The sequence below is a fragment of the Aythya ferina genome, assembly GCF_964211825.1.
Source record: "Aythya ferina genome assembly, chromosome: 1".
Taxonomy (NCBI): Eukaryota; Metazoa; Chordata; class Aves; order Anseriformes; family Anatidae; genus Aythya; species Aythya ferina.
Window position 1 is genome coordinate 200405000 of NC_140296.1, and position 22214 is coordinate 200427213.

The 22214-nt window shown below is 42.9% G+C and overlaps 1 protein-coding gene across 12 annotated transcripts; it reads right to left on the reverse strand.

Moving 5' to 3' along the window:
• Positions 1-209: 209 nt before the first annotated feature.
• On the reverse strand, positions 210-19303 carry OPTN (optineurin). 12 transcript variants are annotated; one of them, XM_084517615.1, is made up of 14 exons: positions 19134-19303; positions 18090-18269; positions 16119-16321; positions 13350-13505; positions 12471-12547; positions 10234-10368; positions 9016-9097; positions 5588-5703; positions 4756-4905; positions 4051-4144; positions 3253-3411; positions 2439-2569; positions 1400-1479; positions 210-1173 (listed from the first exon to the last, which is right to left on the reverse strand). In XM_084517615.1, exons 2-14 carry the CDS (start codon positions 18253-18255, stop codon positions 1052-1054), a joined length of 1671 nt encoding a protein of 556 aa, XP_084373741.1. In that variant the 5' UTR covers positions 18256-18269; positions 19134-19303; the 3' UTR covers positions 210-1051. The 12 variants fall into 12 exon arrangements, with proteins under 12 accessions (XP_084373741.1, XP_084373737.1, XP_084373734.1 ...); XM_084517611.1 differs by having other exon boundaries at positions 13323-13505; positions 19134-19301; XM_084517608.1 differs by having other exon boundaries at positions 18090-18301; positions 19121-19188.
• Positions 19304-22214: the final 2911 nt, after the last annotated feature.

The window sequence follows — 22214 nt, forward strand, 5'->3', positions numbered from 1 at the left end:
ATATGGATCCCATAATGTTTCCTGCTGTTCGTGCTCATTTATATTTCGTTAGTTGTCTATTACTCTCCCTTCTGTAAGAGCATGTTAGGAACTGTTTTTTGTTGAGATAAAACAGAAGTGAGGTCAAGAACAGAACTAACATACTGCAGTTCTTTCTACATGATTAGCAATCTTCTTTTAGCCTCCAAAGTATTCTCAGGCATAGATAATTTTATACTTGCAATAGATTTATTTTGAGATGTGAAAATCCATCATACTCCTCTCTTTAAATTAGGTTACATCCATTTCAGATTTTCTAGCACAATACTGTACAGATTCAAATAAACTTATTACAACAAAGAATAATCAAGACAACACCTTAAAAATAAAGTTCTATAAAACCCAGTGACTTGGGTACACCAGGAGCTACATATATCAGACCTTAATGATCTGTCTTAAACCTTACCCACATCCGGCTAAAGCAAGAAGTTACATAAGCCATCAAAAATATAACACCAGATTAGTATGGTCACGAGGGCAGCAATAAAACTGCCATCTGGAGAAATAGCAGGGTTCATTTTAAATGCTTGATGAATATGACAGTACTTAGTTTCACTGGAAGCTTCTCAAACAGCTTTTTAATATATTAGTTTCCTGATTGATAGTATATGACAGATGAAGTATTTACAGGCTTACAGTAGTTTAACTGATCAGCATATATCCCATCTCCCTTCTGATTTCAGTAATTCAGCCCAGTTCTGTGGACTAGCCATAAGAGCAGAGCACATCAGGGGAATGTTCCTTACAGATTTAATTGCAGCAGACACTCTGTGAGTTTCTTAATGCATCCATGTTGTTAACCTATAAAAATTCTTTTCCTAAAGCAGATTACAACAAGATCAGTGAGTGCAGAGTAGGGCAGGAGTTTTCCTGTTTTCTCACAGGATGAGAAAAAACCTGAAAACTTCCTTCACTGTATGTAGAGATGAGCATTATTTCAGCAGAAAAAAAAAATAATAAAAGTGTATTTGGCAAGTGAAATTCCAGTAGATGAAGAACTGGAGGGCATTATTCAATTAATGCAGTCCATAACGTGAATCTGCAGCGTGTCCAGATCAGGTAGAATTTCTTCACATTTTGGGCATGAATACATTGAGATATTCCGCTGCTCTGGCCATTCTTGACTACCAGTTCCTGCAAGCAGAGAAGATAAATGATTACCTGTTACATTACTTTATTTTTCCGCTCTTTTTGTGCAATAGTTGAAAGAGGACTCCCAATGGCCAGAGAATCACACTCTCTGCAGCTACCCAGTTGCCAAAATAAGGGAGCTGGGGAGCTGCTTGCAGCCAAGCAAAGCTGTTTTAAACTGGACACAGCAAGGCCTGACCCCGTGAGCAGGGGAGGGTGCTTACGGTACCTCTTTGGACAAGGCGAGGTGACCGTTCCTGTTCTGGTGCCCTGGCTCCGTGGCGATTCTGCATCTCCGCCAAAGAGTTTCTGAGGAGAAGAAATAAGTCAATTAAAAGGGCTCTGAAAAAGAAGGCAGAACGGAAGGTATCTTCCATTTGCCTCCAGAAAAGCTAAGAGGATTCAAAATAAATCAGGAGATTTGCAAGTAACTCATGTTAACAAGTCATGCTTTTAGTTCACAACTGCTGCTTTGTGACACAGGACCTAGAAACACTGCTGCTTTGTGAGACAGTGCCTGTTGAAATCAGGGTCAAACAACTGACACCAGCAGGATTTAGGCAGCTATGCACTCAGGAATCCAGGGGATACTCCCCTGGAAAACTCTGAGCCACTCAAGGCAAACTGCATATCTGATTAAAGGAGAAAAGCAAGTTTTACAAGAGAATGGATTCAGAGGGTTGTTAACCTGATAATGTAAATTGATTTTTCAAATTCTGGTCACTCTTCCTGTATCCAGGGCTTCCACAAGATGAGTGGAGAACACATGGTTAATATTTCTTTCTTGTAGTTTACAGTTAAGAGTGCTAAAACAGTGCAACTACAAGGCATTACAGTACTTGAAACTGCATATGCTCACTTATTACTACTACTTGGAGAAGCAACACATATCCCTGGCACACATGCAGCAAGCTTAGCTGCAGATTCACCACTAAAACTGAGGCCAGAACCCGAAGAAATTCAACTGAGTCAGCAAGGAGAATGGACCAAGTATGAGTCATCCAAAGTGAAATCTTGCTGAGGTATCCAAGTCAGAGCTGACGTGCCTTATGCTACTGTGCTTCTGAGATTCTATCACAAAACTAAAATAGAGAAGTCAGCCAACTCTTTTTTTTTTTTTTTCTTTTAAAATTCAAATTAACCAAGAAATACATGTCTATAAACTCGTTTGCCTTTCTACTGAGATGCTAACAACATAACACTGGTCATCTCCAGCATATGGGATAATGAGACAATCCAAAGACGGCTCAGCCAAAATCTGTTCTCACCGGCCAAGATCTTCAAGGTTTTGCTGGTCTTTTAGCAGGTATGCCAGCTGGACGGCCAACTGCTCCTTCTCCTCATGGATCTTCTCTCTTGCTGCCCTCTCAGCATGGAAATCAGAACAATAAACCTCCATCTGATCAGAGAAATTGAAGCGTGCTGAGAATTTGTAACTGAGACTGAACCAAGTCATATATTACATGCCAAAAAAGTAAACCTCTATCATAGCCTGCATCTACTTAAAACACTCCTGAAGTCCTATGTAATGCAAAATATTCAGCTGCACTGTATATGAGGTGAAGAAGAGTGAGTAGCTTCTCCATTTAGACTTCAGGGGTCTTACTGGGACCATACAACTGGTGTAGATGCTGAAATGAGGTACAGAACAGCAGTGAGGAGGTGACTTGACCTATGACACTGACAAATTGGTGGCACAGATAAGGAGTGGAACCAGACCAAGATGCCTTTTTTTTTTTCCTTTGCCTTAAAGGTGAGGCAGCCCCTTTTTAGACACTGTTTTCACACAGTGTTAGGTTTGAATAAATAAGCCCTAAAACATATGCAGTGATTCTTAAGACAGTGGTTTTAAATATGAAAACATTTAGTCCCAGCCTTTATGTGTTGTGCTCTGGCGTACTCTACATAACTGTAGGACGTGGTGGTACAGGCTCTGCAGGGATCTGTAGGCTGAGTAAGGGATTTGTGCTTTGGAACTGAGGAAACACAGACACAATATTCCAGGCTGAGCCATTAAATAGCTCCTTCTGGTTTCTGAATAGTGTATGGAGGAACTAGCCAACTTCAAAGGAGAACTCATACCTGAGCACGCAGCACAGCCATGGTTTCAAGGTCCTCCTCTTGCTTCGTAATTATCTGCTTCATTTCATCCATCTGGAGCTGCTTTGCAGCAAGGGCTTGTTCCGCCAGCAACACCTTTGCATTCAGCTCTTCCACCACGGCTTTATCCACTCTGTCCAGCTGCAAGGAGGAACGATGATTAGGAGATGAACTCAGAATATGACACTGCTTGAAGTGGAAGTTCGCTACCTGCTCCTACTGCCCTCGGAAAAGCTTTCAACTCCATGGCCATCAAAGCAACTTGCACTAAGACAGAAGTAGTGATTGATCTTTCAATTTATAAATTCTTTTTGAGCTTTCAAACTACATGGTATCAAGTCAAAACAGAACTCCCTAATGGACCCTCCAAAGGACACTTTCCAAAATCTGGCACTTATGTGGAGCCTCAGTTATGAAGAGGACATATTGTAGACATTCTATTTAAAAAAACAAACATGTTTAGAGCTCTACCCTCCTACATTTACGAACTATGCTGTGGGAACACACATATGCCTTTGTGTATCACTGATCTCCAAGGACTGGACTTCATATTGCACTGCAGATTAAACCATATCTAGAAAACACCACGTAAGTACTGATGTGCAGTAAGTTTTCTGTAATTGACAGCACAGAATCTATTTTTCTCAGAGCAATGCTGCTATGTTGCATGCTATGTTATGTGAAGGGATCACAACTGCCTGAATTTATTCCCAGATACATTCTCACATCCCTTCCCACTCCCCCCTAATTCATTATGATTTCTTCTGGTGATGAGTTTACCTCTTTGATTTTCATTTCACTGATTGTTTTCATTGCTTCAGTGAGTTCAGAAAGGACTTTGCTGTATGCATCCTGCAAGTTACTGTTTCTTGTCCTGTTTTTGAAAAGGAAAGAGGCAAAAATTTGAAACACTTACTTTGAAAGATCTGGTGCTCTTTTTACCATCTTTCATTTTGCAAAACTATCCCACTTGTCCCAGTTGAAGACTTTTTTCTTCCTTGTAAAATTTCAATTTCCTAGGGTTTTAAGAGTTAGAAACGTATACACAAATCTAAATCTATCAGTCTTTAGAAAAATAGCTCAACTCTTTGCAAATTAATCTGTAGTTCTGATGAGAAAAAAGTTGTGCTCCATTCTCTCAACATCTCTCTTCCAAGGAGTTGTGTGTTGCTCATCCCTTGACTGAGTCCAAACAGATGTCCTTACTGATGGTCTGCATTTTAGATTGAAGATATCTTTATATCAAGCTCACCAATTCCATTCCAGATTAACACCTCTCTTAGGAAAACATTGATGCCTTCATTTAGAGTGATGGAGAATTCATCAGGAGAAGAACCAGACAGACCAGGTAACGAGCAGCTCCTCCAGCAGCCAACAACAGTACCTGCAGACAGTTCAGCCTACACACATACAGCTTACACTCCATGTTGCACATGAAAGGGAGTGGCAACATCTCCCCAGGATACAAAACCAAGTCATACTCACTTTTCTTCCTGTGTCTTGGCTTGTTCTAGCTTGACCTCTGCCTGCACGCTTTCCACCTGCAGCTCCAGCTTCTTGATGGTGTATGCTAGCTGCTGCTTCTCCTCCAATTCTGATGCAGCAGCTGAGTTCATTATTTCCAGTACTTGGCACCTGACAGAACAACAGAGAAAAAGAAAAAGCTTGATCCACCCTGATCCCCTTTTCCTGATGAATTTGGCAGAAGTGGGCATTGTAGAAAAAGAATTAATTTGAAAGGCTTATTTTGATGAAGAAAAAAGAAATACAAAATAAATCTGTACACAACCATCAGAAAATAAAACTACTAAACCTAATGTTTGTTTTTTTTTTCTTACTACTATGAATTTCAAAGAACTGGAATTTGACAGAAAACTAAGCAAATACAGCGAGGTTCTTGTAACCACTTTTTATGACCTAGAGGATCAATCTTGAAAAGCACAGACAGTTCATGTGAAAAGGCTTGTAACTAGGTCCCTCAGCTTCTTCCCCTAAGACTAGCACACGGATTGGTTATGTGAAGCAGAAAACAAGAAAGACTTGTCTTTATGACAGGAAGGATTAAAACCCAAATGATCAAATTCCAGGCAGCGGGGTTCTATTTGTAGAACTAGGTTGGCAGCTTGGATTTGCTGACAATTTCTGTATTGCTGTACTTTCATCTCTATTTACAAAGAAGGAGCAATCTTTTACAGCATTTCTATGAGACAGATACTTAAGTTGGTATTTGTAGAGTTAGCGAGTTTCCCTAGGTGGGAGATGTCATACAAATATTTACTGGGTGTCACAGCAAAACTTTTGTTCTTCTGAACCTTACTTTTCTTGAAGCTTCTTCTGAATCAATTCTGCTTCTTTTAACTTCGCGTGGGCCTCCTGAAGCTCTTTAAACAGAGCGCAAACTTGAGTATTCAGGGCTTCTACTTCACTGCCAACCTTTTAGAGAATAAATATGGAAAAATATACACGGATAATTAAAGACCAAAAAAAATGCAGTTTAAGAGATCTAACCAGGATGTACTGGTTAGAAGTTTTCTTTTTCTAGAGAAAACAGCATGAATCAGTCTGCACCATTACACTTTATGTTCAATAGTAAGGCTACTTCTGCAAGACTTCACAGTTAGCAATTATTCCTAAACGTGGCAGAACCCCATTACACTTTAACATTAACATTGCCCTTAACACTTTCATAAAGCATTTGTGACTCTAAGACATGTCTATTGCTCTTGTCTAGAATACAGATGTGTAACACATCTACATTTCCTTCCTCAGAGTTCATGATTTAAAACCTGTGGGCAAAGCAGACAGTGATTACTGCCACTCATCTAAACAGCATTTAGTCTGTCAAAGAAACATAAACACATGGGTATCTTTAGGTAGGTTAGTTTCCTACCATTAGTAAGCTCTTTAGAGGTGTGACAGCATGTGTAGAATGGAAGAAGCAGTTTGGAAGCAGAGAATTATAGACAGATTAAACACACCAGCCTCTGCCACACTACACGAGTGTCACAGAACTGGAATTCTACGGCTCTAGCTTTTTGTAGCAGAAAAAAAAATAAAAACAAATGGTGACTCCATCACCATTTCTTCAGGAATCAACTTTGCAAATCAAGAAGAAAATGATTTCTAGTACAACTATTAATCAGACTTGGTGATCTCGAAGGTCTTTTCCAACCTAGATGGTTCTGAGTTTACCAGTTTTGTTGTGAGTCTCTTGTTTGGGCTTCAGACCAAAAGATCCAAAAGACAGGCAAAAAGTAGTAGGAGGAAAGAAACAGGAGCAGTGTTCTCCTCCTCCTGAAACATTTCAGGGTTTCAGTTGCTAAAATATATTCCCACACTCTAGAAGAGGTGAAACCTTTGCCTCCTTCTGCTTTGTGGTTTCTCGAGGCACATCCTTGAGCTTTTCTAAAGAAACATCAGGATCTAATCATCACGCTAGCATCAGTGTAATTGTCCCTCATACTCAAATTTTATTTGAAAATGTTTTTTCTCAAATGCATGGGAAGTCTCCAATCCAGCTTGGGAGTAAGCTAGGTGGCTGTGGCTGAAAAAGACACCAGGTGTAGCAAGAGTTTGCTGCTGTTTTACATCCTTGAAGAAAATTTTCACTTTTCTAACAGAGAAAGTCCACCACTGCACCAGGCAACTGAAGCAACAGAAGTCATTCATCTATGATGACCTGTGAACACTTCCAGCTTTTATCTCCCAGCAGAAGTGTGGAGCAGAGCCAGTGAGACTGACAGGTAGGCAGAACACAATTTTCTACTGACAGGTGTTGAGGAGGTCACCCTCCATAAGCTGCCAAAGCCAACATCATTTGCCAGTCATGCCAATCAAAAGGGACTGAAGATGATGGTGTAAACACAAACCACATTGTGTTTTTATATCTATGCTTTTTATATCTTTGAAGCAAAAAGAGATCTTTCTTCTACCACCATAGCTTCAAAGCAAGCCACAAAAATATTTTATTGAGCAATCCAGCAAATCCAATCAGACTCACGGAGGAAAGCACTCATTTCTGTAAGGTGATGGCATTTCAATTTGCAGACAGCAGCAATTTCTTTAACAGAAAGCATGCCAGCAAATGAAACCATGTATCACTGGCAAAAGTCTGCCTTCTAATAAAGCTGCACTGTGAATTTTTGCTCCCTCACGAAAGCCATCAAAATTCAAGATATTTTACTTAATTGGGACACTATCGTCGCATACTTCTGGGAAGCAATCTTGCTGAAGGAAACGACTAAGGTGACTCAAAAAATCCCATCACACAGTACAGACTGCCTCTCTCCAACAACCATTTCCTAGCTCAGGAAAGGGGAACACCAAAATCACAGCTTTCTAGATCTGTTTCTGGGAAGTTTGCAAGCAGCCTCCCAGGGATGGCAGAGCAGTAACTGCAGTGGTGCTTTAAGATGCCTCATCTCAGGAGACCTGGCTTGAGTTAGCGTCCACGTGAGTGTTTGGCAGATATTCTCTAGCCTCTTCTAGCCCAGCCACTCCTCACTCTCCAAACAGAGTAAAGCAGCTTTGAGAAACACTTCCTTCTCTCCCCAGGATGTCTTCCAACTGTGGAGCCCTCAGAGGCCATACCACAACTGTATGCTGTTTCATTAAATACCTACATTTTACAACAGAGGGAGAAAACATAGAGCTAAGCTGATGAGAAACCTCTGAAGGGACATATACAACAGCACATACATGGAAAGAGTGAGTTCTGCCACAAGGATGCCACTATTCTGACCTCGATATCAGCCCTTAGGTAAGGAGCACGGGGCTCAAACTGAAATTAAAGATCTCTACTGAATGGATCTCTACTGTTAGGGGAGCTTTCCAGGCTCTGTTCAGTGGTGCCCAGTGCCAGGACAAGAGGCAGTGGGCACAAACTGGAACACAAGAGGATCCATCTGACCACCAGGCAGCACTTCTGTGCTGTGTGGGTGACGGAGCAGTGGCACAGGATGCCCACAGAGACTGTGGGGTCTCCTTGGAGATCTCCAAAAGCCGCCTGGACGTGGTGCTGGGCACCCTGCTCTGGGTGGCCCTGCTGGAGCAGGGTAGGACCAGATGGACCCAGAGGTCCCTGCCCACCTCAGCCATCTTGGGACTCTGTGATTTTTACACACTTAGCCCACACGGAGAGGCCTACAACTGTAGGCACGTAAATTTAGATGTCTGAATCTGGAGCTGAATCCCAACCCCAAATCCATTCAAAGCCTTAACTGAAAACACGAGGACTAAGTTTGCCCAGATCTGTGTCACTACCCAAGATAGTTATGCTCCCCCATCGCACTGCATCTCACCAGAACCGTGAAAAAAAAATCATACCAGCTTCCACATGAGCTCCACGTTTAAAGTCTGTTTTACAGTCAGCTGTCAGTGATTCTCATCTAAAAGCTGACCTAGTCAGCAGTTAGAAAATTCATCCAGTTTAGAAGATTTTGCAGGGGCAGAAATGTTTGCATCCTTCTCTGTCTAATGGGCATGGCCAGGACAATGAGGTGCACCTGAAGTCATGTCACAGTTCCCTAATTCTTGCCATCAATCTTACCCCTTCTGCATGGCTGGTGTAATTTGGAACCACCTATAAGATATGGATCGGAGAGTTCAAAATTCACTTCCATGGCTCATGCAGGATATTTGCCCCCTGCTCCCTGACAGAAAGTGCAAATGTAGACCCTGAAGTTGCTGGTCTCAACACGTAAGTTGTATGTTGTTAAAACTCAGCTCAGCAGGACAGATACTTACAGCCTCTGAACTCTCTTCTTCCTGGTCAGTTTGTGTCCCTTTCTCCAGGCAGGTGCTTGTTTCATTCTCCAGCTTTGAAATTCTGGAAAACAGAAGAATCCAGTTCAATACATATATTGTGACTGAAATTTTCATGCAAGTGATGTACTGCCTTTCCAACATCACAGCCATTAATTGGGGCAGAATTGAAAGTCATCATGCAGGAAAGCCATCGTGGGGCCTCCTGTTGAATACAGGACCCCCAGCATGTACATTTAAGTGGATGTACAAGTCTGCGGGTGTGGTGAAGGGCAATGACATTCAGTCACTGATCAGTTCTGTGACTGATCAATTTATTCACCGATCGGTTTTTGGTACAACCCAAAACTGCTGGCTCTCTGAAAACCGGTCAGTCTGTTCACTGAATCCAGTGATTAATACTGCCTCTATTTTCGTCTGATATTTTCAGAGGTTGAGATTTCTAAGAATCATTTGGCTCTGGCTCATTACCTCTTCTAGGAAGACCACGGAGAAACAATTACTGAGCCACTAACCTTTCGTAGTAAGTACTGTCCAGGAAGTGTTACTCTGCCTCTGCAAACTGGGGATTTGGAGCAGCTACTGCTTGGGCAATTGTCCACGCCTGAACAGTCATGCTGATACATCTATAACTGAGCTGTGATGGACCCTCACACAGGTCTCACTGCAAAAGTGCTCTCTTAGGTAAGTTAAGAATTAAAATCATTTCAGATGTTTCTGAGGAGCTTTGCCAAGCTCACACTGCTAAACGTAGCTTGCCAATAGCACAATGAGAACTGTAATCCCTGTTTTATACAGAGTGATTTGGTTAAGCCCCACATGTAGATACAAAAATTGCTTTCATATAAAAGCAAATAATGAGAGAGGAGTGAGCAGAAGGAACAGCCTCAGCTCGTTCTCATATTGTTCTGACATCACCTGCGCAAAGCTGAAACCCAAGAGGCACCAGGTAATTTGTCTTGATCTGTGGTGCTACAGGAGGTAATACGACAGAGAAACTCTTCTGCTCAGAGAACGGAACTTGTGGTTTATCCCTATCAGAGCTATGACAAAAAGACATTATTACTAGTGAGCGCTCAGGAAATTCCCCAGCCAGGTCATGCTGATATTTCAGCTTGTCTCCCATCAGCCACAGACTTGGTAACTGCAGCAGCCCTGAAAGAAAACAGCTTCAAACATTACAGTGCACCTATTCCATACCTGTCTTTGTGATCCTGCAGCTCCTTCTCAAGTTTTTCCCTTTTCTGAGTTTCATTTCTAAGGCAGCAGAGCAGCTGGCTTACAGTTAGCTCCTCCGATTCCAAATTCTTGGACTCATCTGCATATTTGCCCCTGCTACAAAACAAACCAGAGGTAAGTAACAACAGCTGTGATTTTATGACAGCACTTCCTCACCCCTGGTGGTTCTGGGACCTGATCTGAGAGCCCACAGTTTCACACAGTGCTGAAAAGCAATGTTCTGAGCAAAGAGCTCATTCCCAAGAACCACGACCTGCCCACAAACCTGTAGCCACAGTCCCTGAGCGTGCAAACACTGTCCTTGCTACGTGCAGTGCTCAGACAGTCCTTCATCAGGCTGGGGGAACAATTTGGTATTTAAGCAGAGAAAACAAAAACAGTTGAGACAATACAAAACCCGGTGCATTTATTCTGACCTACTTGGCATCCCCTTCTGGTAAGTGCTGCCGTATGTTCCCAAAATAACTTTTTTCCCAATGAAATATGCAACATTTCTTATCTCTGTCTCATTCCTTTCCAGGAGAAGAAGGCATGCTCCAACAACAATGGACATTGGGAGTTACTTTCATTTTCAGAATAAAAATCCTTCAGTATTTTGCCTCCATCATATTCTACAGCTCTTTGGAAAATTGCATATGCTACCACAGAAACGAATACAAAACAAATACAAAACACTCTGAAAAAATAAACTAAGTTAATTTTCTGTGATAAAACACTGCATTCTATTGTCTCCACTTCCATGTCCATCCAGACAGAAAGTCAAAATTCACAAACTATATGGTAACAGATATAGGTTATACATTTCAGAAACTCAGCTGGAAAACAGCACACGTTTACAACTTTGGTTCTGCAATTCAGAAAAGAAAGTAAAGCACAGTCCTGTATGTGCTCCTGAGAGCCTTGTATCTTTGGTGAGCAAAATTCAATTCCCCAAAGACAGCATTCAGCCAGGATATATTAAGTAAATAACTTTTATCAGGGGATTTTTAGTGCATCGGCCTACTCTTACAGAAATAAACCTGTCCTGAGTGGCTCACATTTCTCTGAAGCTGTTAAGAGCACCAGTCTAAGGTTTCAGTGCTGGACAAAGACACGTGGTGCCACAGGAAATTTTGTGAGAGGTTTATATACCCCTGTTCTTGTAGGCATGGCTGACGCTCATCAGAAGGGAAGCAGGTCCCACAAAGAATATTGTCTCATAATCAAAGTGTTCTGCCAAGCCACTGCTAACGACAACCTGAATGCTTGCAGCCTGGTCTGCAGTCAGCATCTTTGTTTTATAACTTGACCATAACTGTTTTATTGCCTTCAGCTTCTTACCCACAGGCTGAGGGTCAAATTTTAATATGTTATTACATTAAAATGCTGATCTCCTTTGCAATGAAGTGGGCGGTGACAGAGTTCAAAGGAAAACATGCACACAGAGCACAGTTTTCCAGCCTGCTTTGCCCCGAATATTTTCTATCTCCTTCCCTTCCAAAAGCAAGGCCACAAAGTAAATAAGACAGGTCAGCCACAAGCACCTAGCTGCCACATTGGGCAGGATCCCAAACGGAAAGTTTTATAGTATCAGCTGTCTGTGTCCATGAGGAGTAAAGGTTCAACTAGGGGCAAGAAAGTCCCTTGTGCCCTGGAGCTGACGTAAAGATCAAATTTTGAGAAGTAACTTCAACAGAACGCCGATATCTTAAGCCTAGTACCCTGAAAAAATGAGGACTATGTCATTGCACTGTCTGCCTGCCCTACTGTGATCAAATTTATACAAACAACACGCAAGCAGAACGGGCAGGGATCGGGTCTGAAAGGCTACAAGACCTCTGATTCTTAGCAGTATCATTATAACCACGTAGATGACTCTATCAGAGTTCAGAGTGACTAGATGAGAAGGAGTCCTTGAAGCCTGTATCTTCTCTTTTTGGCCTCCTTTAAAAACCTGAAAAGGAGCAGCCAGTTGGCAAGACTTGCCTGGCCAACTGGCCCCAACATGCACTCCCTCTTGTCAGCTAGAAAAACAGGAGGTAAAAATGCCAGAGAGCTGGGGGTCTTTCCAATGTGGTAGGAAGGGAGAGCTACTGCAGTGGAGGGATGCAAGGCCACTGAAAAACAGGATTTACTATACATTCCTCTAGAAAAAAAAATCCCTTACAGTGAAAGCAAAACACATTGCAGATGTTTGAATCACAGGAGAATCTACATACATGTAGACAGCGACGTTACTGGGCACTTCACCACTATTATCTTGATTTTCTTTTGCAGCTCTGTTTATTTCTCCTTCCTAAGAAAGAAAAAACAAAAAAAAAACAAAAACAAAACAAAACAAACAAACAAACAAAACCAAAAAAAAACCACAACAATTAGCTTGGTATTGGACTAAGTGGGATATAGTTTTATTTACTTAAGGCAGGAAGAATACCAGGAAAAAACACTGTGGTGGCAATAAAAAATAAATAAAACACAGAACTCCTACACAGCAGTTTTGTGTTAACTTAAATAGTTCACATGCCTTTCCCTGTATCTCTTCAGGACTGATCAGAGAAGAGAAACAACAATGAGATTTGGCCTTCTCCTTTCATCAACAATTTCCATGGCCACTCTCTCTTGCAGAGATGACACAGCACTGCCAATAGATTTTGAATATAAGCCTAAAAACCACTCACTTTCCTGCCTGCCAAGAGAACAACCCTTCTTTCCCACTGCAAAACTCAGCCATGACCTTTGTAGTCCAAAGAAGACTTTTTGTAGCAAAAAAGGAGAAGGCATCCTTGAAGCTTTCCTGCAGTTTGAAGTTTTCTCTGACAACTGCAAAGAATTTTTAATTAAATTCTCTCTTAATTTCTTGTTGCACTTTTTTTCCAGAGAGGGATGTGCTACTAGGGTGTAGCAGAGACCCGTATTTTCACATTTCACCTTTTGCCTGTAAAGATTTCTCAGATACAAGAACAGTAGAAAAAATGGATTTCTGTGCCTCTAGGGAACACAGAAGAAAAAATCACTTTGCAAAAAAAAACACTAGGACCAAGCTTGAAACAAAGTATCTGGCTGCAGCTCACCGTGTCCTTTTTATTCCCCTCACTTACATTCATCCCAATCTCCACAAAAGAGTCCTCTGCGGAGATGTTCAGCTTGACCTGCAGTTCTGAAATGATGGCCAGCAGATCTGCCTTCTCAGCCTGGAGCCGCTGCACCTGGGACTTGAGCTGCTTCGCTTCCTTCTCAGGAGCCATGCTGCCCTCCTGGGATAAACAAAAACCTGCATTAGCCAACAAAGAGGAAACAGCACACAGAGCCTGAACGTAACAGTGGTGTCCCTTCGCCCTACTTCTCTGATTCGGTTTGCCTGGAAAAATCCAGTATAGAGATCCCCAAGCTATGCTTTGGTTCACTAGACAGCAAGAAGAGTAAACTATGCAACCAAGTTCATCAAGTGATGAGTGTCACGATTCTGGAAAACACGGACCTGGTCTGCTGAATGCACAGATAATTAGGATGTAAACCTTTGCCCGACTCTATGCCTCTCACTACCATGTAGGGTCTCAGTTGTTCTATGCTTTTTTTTTTTTTTTTTTTTTTTTCCCCATATCCTTATTTCTTTTCCTAAATCTACTAAAGATTCTAGGGAGGAATGACCAGTTGGCAAAAAGACTTTCTGCATATACCACTTTCAATCTTCTACCACCATAAAACTACTTCTCTGTACTCCACATCCATGTATAAATTTCTGCCTATATCCCTAACCTTCACACCAACTTCTGTGTCCTTTCTGCTCCAGCCTCTGTCCCTCAGAGCTTCCCAAACTTAATCTCTCCCTCACCTTTTGCCTCTTCCCTTTCCCCAGGATCCTCAAAAGCCTCTTTTAAGCCCCCCCATAACCAGGAAGCCTCTTTTTCTTCTCCCTTTCCTTTAGATGCCTCTCCCCCTTACGAAACTCTCCCTGGAGTTTCTTTATTCCCTGTTTTGTAATCCAGTTCTTCTATCTCTTGGTAATGCCTTATTATATGACATTCCATCAGTATAAATTCTGAACAATTCTTGGAGTCGGAATTACATTCTAGCCCATCATTCACACCAAATCTCCAAACTCTTGCCATGATGACAGTGTCTCATCTTGCAATACTTCCCCACACACATGACTCACTGTGATTTTGTGCTCAGGCTGTAAAAGGCTGCAACAGGAGTCAGCTCCAGTGAAGAAGAGAGTTTCATAGCCACCAGTGCTCCCAGAGTTATAGTTTTGCGAGAAACCCTCCTCTGAATGCTGCTTTATCACTAAGGAAAGCAACAGTATATATCTGTGATGTGCTTTGAGTGAAACAGGCACATCACTTAGCAGTAGCAAGGGACTACAATGCATCTCAGTAAAGAGTAAAAAAACAGAGGTGAGAGGAGAGAAATTAGACTAATTTTTAGTCAGTATTTTGATTAGGAGAAAATTTTTTCATGCTTTCATTTGGAAAAGAAGAAAAAAAAAGAATGTAATTAAAGTATAGCCAAAGTATTCAAGAGAGAAAACCATTTTGGCTTAAATGACACTGTCAGCCTGAAAATCATGATCAGAAATGAAATGTTTCTAACTAAATTAAATTATCGCTGACTGATAAAACTGCAAAGAATCACTAAAGAATCAAGAATTGCCTTATGGAGCTCTTACAGATGAGATAATTAAGAGATTTATTTTTACTTAGTCGGATTGCCCAAGAAGGTTGGATCACTCTGTCAGTAACATACGTTAAGTATCTGAAGTACAAGAAGTTCTGAAACAGGTATGGGCAGAGTAAGTCCCCTACTTCCCCTTAAAATCTATTCCAGATTTATGAAATTCTGAGTTTCCCTGACAATCCTGAAACACAACTTTTAGCCCGGTTTCCTAATACGGTCATACTTGCACAATCACATGTTTATACATGACTTCCCTTATTCCCTTCACAGCTTTTGAACTCATTGGCCAATTTCAATGTACATGTTGGGAGATTTCTTACAGAGTTCCATAAAACTGGCAGTCACGAGAGGAAGGGAAATCCTACCAATGGCTCTGTGGGGAGAAAGGCTGATACACTCATCCTTCAGCAGGCAACTGAGAATCTGCATTTATTCTGTACCACATGCCAGTATTGATTGATTTGGCTCTGCATGAAACTTCTCGTTAATCATCTCTTCACATAACAATGTGGGACACAAAGCAGGTTTTGCTCTAACAGGCTTTGTCCATAGATGTATTCAGTAGTACCTGCAAATTGATGTTACCTGACTCCTACGCAATCGTCTGCAATGTTAGAAACTACTTGCTACAGAGCCAAACGTAACACAGAGGGACAAAGCTCAGTCAGACTGAAATAGAGCAGCTGAAGAACAAATCTAATCTGAACCTTAGTAAAAAGGCTTTCGTGAGTGGAGAAAGATATAAAAATAGATGGCAGGGTGTGTTTTTTTTTTCTTTTTGCTTAAAGGCCAGCTTCCCACCGGAAACACAAAAACGAAAGCAATCAAACTTTCCTGAGAAAGAATCTAAGGAGGAAAGGGAGGGATGAAGCCAACTGAACAGTAAACAAGATAAAGAATGATAAGTTGGCAAGAAATGCTCATTTCTTATTTTTTATGTTGATAATGTTAACTGTTATTATTAATTATTATTAAAATGATAGTTATCTCTGGTGTGGCACTATGTTCTGTTACTACACTCTGAGAAGACTCACTTCATAAAATAAGTCAGGCCAAGACTACCTGTTACAGCATAAAGATAAAAATGGAGAACGTTAACAGAACTCCAAACCTCACAGTATGATGAAGGGGCATAAAAGCTCCTTTCAGTCAATTTCAAAGTGTGTCAATCCAACAATTTCCTTATTTACCATTTCTGCTCCTTCTTCTCTTTCCTTTAAGCTCTGAAGCTGTTGCTGTAGCTGTTCATTTTCAACGCACTTGGCTAGCAAGCACTGCTTTGCTTCTTTAAACTTTGTCTCGTAGAATTCTCGTTCTTCTTTCTGCTTCTCTCGCCAGATGGAAAGTTCCTCATATCGCTCCTTCATAGCTTGGTTATGCAACTTCATGGCTTCTAAATGATAGCCAGAGACAAGTCATTGATTCACAGTAACACATGTCAATGAAACAGCAGATTTCCTCTACATGGGCTCAGCATTCTTCAGTATCAAAAGGGTAAGCAGTAATTAGGTTTGAAATGCAAACCTCCTTCTCATGTGTCTTAGTGAACTAAAACAAAACGTACTACAGCTCCTTAGCACTTTAATAAATACTATTAAAACCATTGCTGAAATAACGTGCCCACACGCTCTCACTCCTTGATTTACTTCATAGCTAAGAAGTACAAGCATGAAGTATTGCTCACAAGAAGTTTCTCGTTATCTTGCTGCACGTGCTATGTGCATGATGAACCCAAATGAAACTACCGAACAGAGATTATGAAACTGAGTCAGTAGGGAAAGTGGATTTTCTAGACTGGTGAAATAGCACATGAAAGCAGATGCTATCAAACTGAAAGTCTCAAATATGTTCAACCATACTCTGCTTGAACGTTCAGTCTAGATTTGATTAAAAATGTTGAAAAAAAAAATGTAACAGATAACTTACAGCAAAGTCAGCTCACCCTGACTAGGAAGGCAAGTTTTATGTAACAAAGTCAGTGAGTCAGTATGTAACAGCACCGTTATAGCAAAATGCTTACAATATTTTTATAAAGTTAACAAAAGGATTTCAAACTTGCTTCTTAAAGCAACGTTCTCAAAGCCAGTTGCTTGAAAATCTTTCATACATTGTATATTCCTGTGACTGCCATTATGTCTTGATGCCATTTTGCAAGGTATGAGTTACAGCAGCTGCAATTATGGTCCTAAAACATTATCTTATATGGCATAGGACCTCTTAGCAGAATACCAGAGGTGCTTCTTGAAGCGACTTTCCTGCCAGATACTCATGAGACTCCAAGGCAGAGAACTTGCACTAGGTCCAAAAATGATTCAGGTGGAAATTGAACACTGAGTTAAAATCACAGCACACAGGACACATGACTTCATGCTCTGTTACCATATAAGCAGTTGGGTACCTCTGCCTTTTATGCAGAAAATCCCCAAATCCTTTGGGTTTTGCTCTATTAAAAAAAAAAAAAAAAAAAAAAAAAAAAAGTATCTAACACCTAAACTTTTGGGATTGCAAAACAAAGCTTTCTCACCTAAAAAGCTTAAATCATTAGGCATTTACAGAGAAACCTAATGGTCTCTCCCAGACAGACCCAGCCATGACTGCTACTTCATTTTGAAGCACAGAAGGTGCTACCACATCTAAACTTTCAAAGTGGTTACTACACACGGTGTAGAACAGTCTGTTTCAATTTCCCTTGCTACCTGAGAGGATTCAGCACCTTTCAGAGAATATCCAAACCAGAACTATTCTGGGTGTTGTGGACTATACACTTTGCTGATACAGCTATGACAAAATGTTAGTCTATCTGTAATGTAAATGCCCAACCATTCTAAAATACAAACCAAAAAAGCTCTTAAAGGCTGATGAGCAAAACCTCCTAAAATACACAATGCTATATTGACTGTGTGTATAGTTCTGAAGCAACTAAGTTCTGAAGCCCATAAAGTGGGCTGTTCTCCCCCTAATCTTCCATACCGATTCAACTTGATGTGTCCTATCAATTGGCCTTGCCACTTACAGAGTTGCTGGTACAGTGAATGCTACCCAGATAGAATATGTTATCCTGCAAGGGCAAATGAGCACTGAATTCATATTCAAAGGCAAAGGAAAAAAAATGCAGAAGAGACTCCTTTTGCATTTCCAAACAGATCTGCATTGACATTCACCTTTTAACTCGTTGTTCTCATTGATCAGTTCTTTCATCTGCTGTACCATCTCTTCAGGTGTGTATGTGCTGAGGGTGGGGGCAGCCCCACCGTCTGTCCCCTTTTCCATTTTGCTCCTGGGATGCTCTCCATTTTCCGCAGGACGGCTCTGCACCTTGCTGGACATCTCTGAAGCGACCACTACAAGGTCGGTAAAGAGAAAACTCTCATTTCTAAGAGAAAACTCTCATTTCTTGCCACATAGCTACGTGGAAAGGAAATACAGTGACACTTTTATTGCCTCCAGACGGGCTGCGCATCCAGTCACAGCATGCAGGGACCACCCGATCCCTCTGACCCCACTACTCCAAAACATCCACGAGTCTTTACATCCCATTAACCCCCTCAGAGAGAGGAGTGGATGAATAAAGCTGAGACATCCACGAGCCTCTATATCTCATTTACCCCCCCAGAAAGAGAGGGCTGGATGAATACGGCATTTAATTCCTGAGACATCTTGGATGAATAACACTGAGACGTTGAGACGTCTCTCAGCCTAAAACCCTTCTTTGGGAGCCCCTTCCTTTGGGAACAAAACGTAAAAAGAAGCTTTAATCCTCTCCCCTGCGTACTAGGAAGCCTTTAAGGGCAGCAAAGCCGTCTTCCACTCTCTCCCCCCGTCCCTAGGGTGCACCCAGCAGCCTCGCCGGGGCTGCGGGACCCTCCCTGGGGCTGGGGGCCCCCCTTGTCCACCCACACAGCCCTACCGGGAGGCCTCGGAAAGCTCTGGGTTCCCTTTACCGCCGGGATTACATTTCCGCCGCCTCCCTGCCAGCTTTCGTTTTCTCTTGCCGTCGCAGTTCGCTTCACCGGGGGAGGCGCTGAGGCGGCCGCCTCCGCGCCCAGTCACGGCTCTCCCCTCGCCTTTGCCTTCCCCCTAGGCCCGCCCCGGAGCCGCTGAGTCACCGGCTGTGGCCGCCTGAGGCCGGCGATGGGGACAAGCGACCTCCGCGGTCCCCTCCCGGCCCTATCGCCTCAGCCGTGCCCGCCGCCGTCCCCACTCACCCCCCTCACGCCGTGCCCATGGCGGCTCGGCTCAGCGCCGCCAGCCGCCGTCTCCGCCTTCCCCCTTCAGGGATTTCCCCAGCTCCGAGCGGCCTCTGGGCGGCACTGCCCGGCCAGGAGGGTCGGGAGAGCCTGGGTGTGTTACTGGAGGTGTCCCCGGAGCCTTCTCTTCTCCAGGCTGAACACCCCCAGCTCCCTCAGCCTGGCTCCACAGCAGAGGGGCTCCAGCCTCTGAGCATCCTCGTGGCCTCCTCTGGACTCGCTCTGATCCATCCCTGTCCTTGTGCTGGGCCCAGAGCTGAACGCAGGCTCCAGGTGGGGGCTGAGGAGAGCAGAGCAGAGGGGGACGAGCCTCTCAGATGCAGGACCTTACACTTGGCCTTGTCGAGCCTCATAATGTTCACACAGACCCACATCTCAGGCTTGTCCAGGTTCCTTCCCTGCAGCGTGTCGACCACACCACACAGCTCAGTGTTGCCAGCAAACTTGCCGAGCATACACTCGATCCCACACTGTCCATGTCACCGCCAAAGATGTTAAACAGCTCCGGTCCCAGACACCCTGCAGAGAGGAGACTACCACGGGCAAAGCATCCTGCTGAGCCCAGCACTGGGGCTACTGAAGAAGACAGGCTCCTCTGAGGACCTGTCCCCATCTGCCTGGGCCTCCCTTGGGTGCTGCTTCACAGGGCTCTATGTTTTTCTTGTCAGGGTAGAGGTCTCGTAGGTGGTAGAGCAGCCAAATCCCATGCAACCAAATGCTGCAAGACAGATGCAGCACACCCCACCACATCAGCCCCCCACTATGGGGCTATGGACCCCATGGACCTGCTAGGAACCATGTGTAGGGTAGGTATGGAGAAGAGAGCTCTATGTCTTTCACAGCTTCATGGCCTTGGCCCACATCTGGGCACACAGCACCTTCCTTCCCATACAAGTTTCCACACAGAGGAGGCAGCGGGTGGAACCCAGAGGGGACCCAAAGCAAAATCCAGCAGGAAAAATGAGGGCTGCAGTCAGTCCTTTAGCAGGTAGCTGCCTTTCCATGCAGGCTCTTTTATGTTGGATTACAGGGGCTTCCTTACACTCTTGGTCACCATCTTCCAGCTCAGATATCTGTGTACCCTGGGAACAACTGACCTCTCTAATAAAGACAAAAGCAAAAAAGCCATTAAATACCCCAGCCTTATCCTCATCTTTCATCGCCATGTTTCCCCTCACATCCAGTAAAGTATGGAGATTCTTCTTAGTCCTCCTCCTTTTGTTGTTGATGTATTTATTAAAGCATTTTTTTATTCTCTATTACTGCCCTAGCCAAACTGAGTTCCAGCTGGGCTTATGATTTTCCCCCTAAACAACTTGACAATAGCTCTATAGTCCTGCATTGCCTGCCCCTTCCTCCAGAGTTCATAAACTTTTTTTTTTTTTTCCGAGTTTCTGTTTAGCAAGGCTGGTCTTCTCCCCTGCCAGCTTGAGTTTCAGAGCACTGTGATGACATGCTCCTGTGCTTTCAGGATTTAATTCTTGAAGAAAGTCCAGCCTTCTTGCACTCCTTTGTCTTCCAGAACTGCCTTCCAAGGGACTCTGTCAATCAGGTTTCTAAATTAGCCCAAATCTGCCTTCTGGAATGCCAAGGTAGCAGTTCTCCTAACTGCCTTCCTTGCTTCACCAAAAGATCAAAAACTCTAATATTTTGTGATCGCTGTGCCCAAGACAGCCTCCAACCATCACATCACCCACAAGTCCTTCCCTGTTTGCAAACAGCAGGTCAATTGGGGCACCCTCTCTAGCTTGCTTCTTCAACAGCTCTGTCAAGAAGTTATCCTCCACACACTCAGGAACCTCCTAGACCGTTTTCTCTCTGTCATACTGTATTTCCAACAGACATCTGGGAATTTGAAATCCCCCATGAGAACAAGGACCAGAGATTGTGAGACTTCTGCTAGTTGCTTGCAGAGTATTTCATCTACCTCTTCATCCAGGTTGGGTGGTCTATATCAGGCTACTACCATAATATCTGCCTCATTGGCTTTTCTTCTGGCTCTTAGCCAAAGAAACTCAACTTTTTCATCACCATAACCAAGCTAGTTAGGCATTCCCTAATGTAATCCTCTCCTTCTCCACCTCTCTCTCCTGCAGAGCCTGTAGCCATCTGTCCAAGCACTTCAGGCATGTAAGTTGTCCCACCATGTCTCACTAAGGCAGATAATATCATAGCCCTAAAATTTAACTAAAACTTCCAGTTTCCCTTGTTTACTGAAGGAACAATAGAAAACCAACATCAATAGGATTGGTTAGGAAAGATTTCTCATTACACTAGAACTAAAAAGTGCCCCAAGAAATGATCAGACAACTGCTGTAAATTGAACAAAATGAGGTGCTTTTCATACAAGACCGTAATTACATTTTGGTAAATATTGCCACAGGGTACTGTAGAGATGACTAGATTAGGAAGGGATTCACCACACTCAAGGGACACGGCCTATTAATGTCTGTTAAACATTGTGGTTGGTGCAGTTTGTGACTTTCTATGGAGTAAGCCAGAAACTTACTATTACAAGGGAGAGAAGGGTGGTGGACAGTGGACACTGGCAGGGACCCATCCTTTTACTAGGTCATCAGCTGAGAAATGTCAGCATTCAAACCCTGGCTGTAGGTTACCAGTCTCCCTAGAAATAAAATCAGAAAACATTTGGGACCATCTACATGGTGAAGAACAGGTTTCATAGTAGATTTATGTATGCTGAGTCCATAATGCACGTGCTTTCTGCTTATACTGCTAAGAAAGGGAATCCATCTCCTTGGAGATACGCTGAGATCTCCTATGCTTGTGGGAGTGAGATCTTTGCATTACTGCTGCCTCCCATCATGGCATCCATGGCTGATATGTTAGATGAGCATTTAAGTCATAGAGAGGCAGTAAACATAGCCTCTGTGAAGACAAGGAGCAGTAATACTAGCACTAGCTCATTGTGACTTTTTTTATTTGAGCTCTGGACTAAGTTCTGGCAAACTGGAGGACTTTACTGTGTGTGCAGCAAAGACAAAAGAAGAGCAATAAAGACCAACCGAGCTTTACTTG

Excerpts from the sequence above, each read along its gene's own strand:
- OPTN (XM_084517611.1), bottom strand. The coding sequence starts at position 18,255 with ATGTCCAGCAAGGTGCAGAGCCGTCCTGCGGAAAATGGAGAGCATCCC. Across the intron at positions 10,369-12,470 it reads AGTAACGTCGCTGTCTACAT|CAGGGGCAAATATGCAGATG; the intron begins GTATGTAGATTC and ends TTTGTTTTGTAG. Across the intron at positions 4,906-5,587 it reads CAGAAGAAGCTTCAAGAAAA|GTGCCAAGTACTGGAAATAA; the intron begins GTAAGGTTCAGA and ends TTGTTCTGTCAG.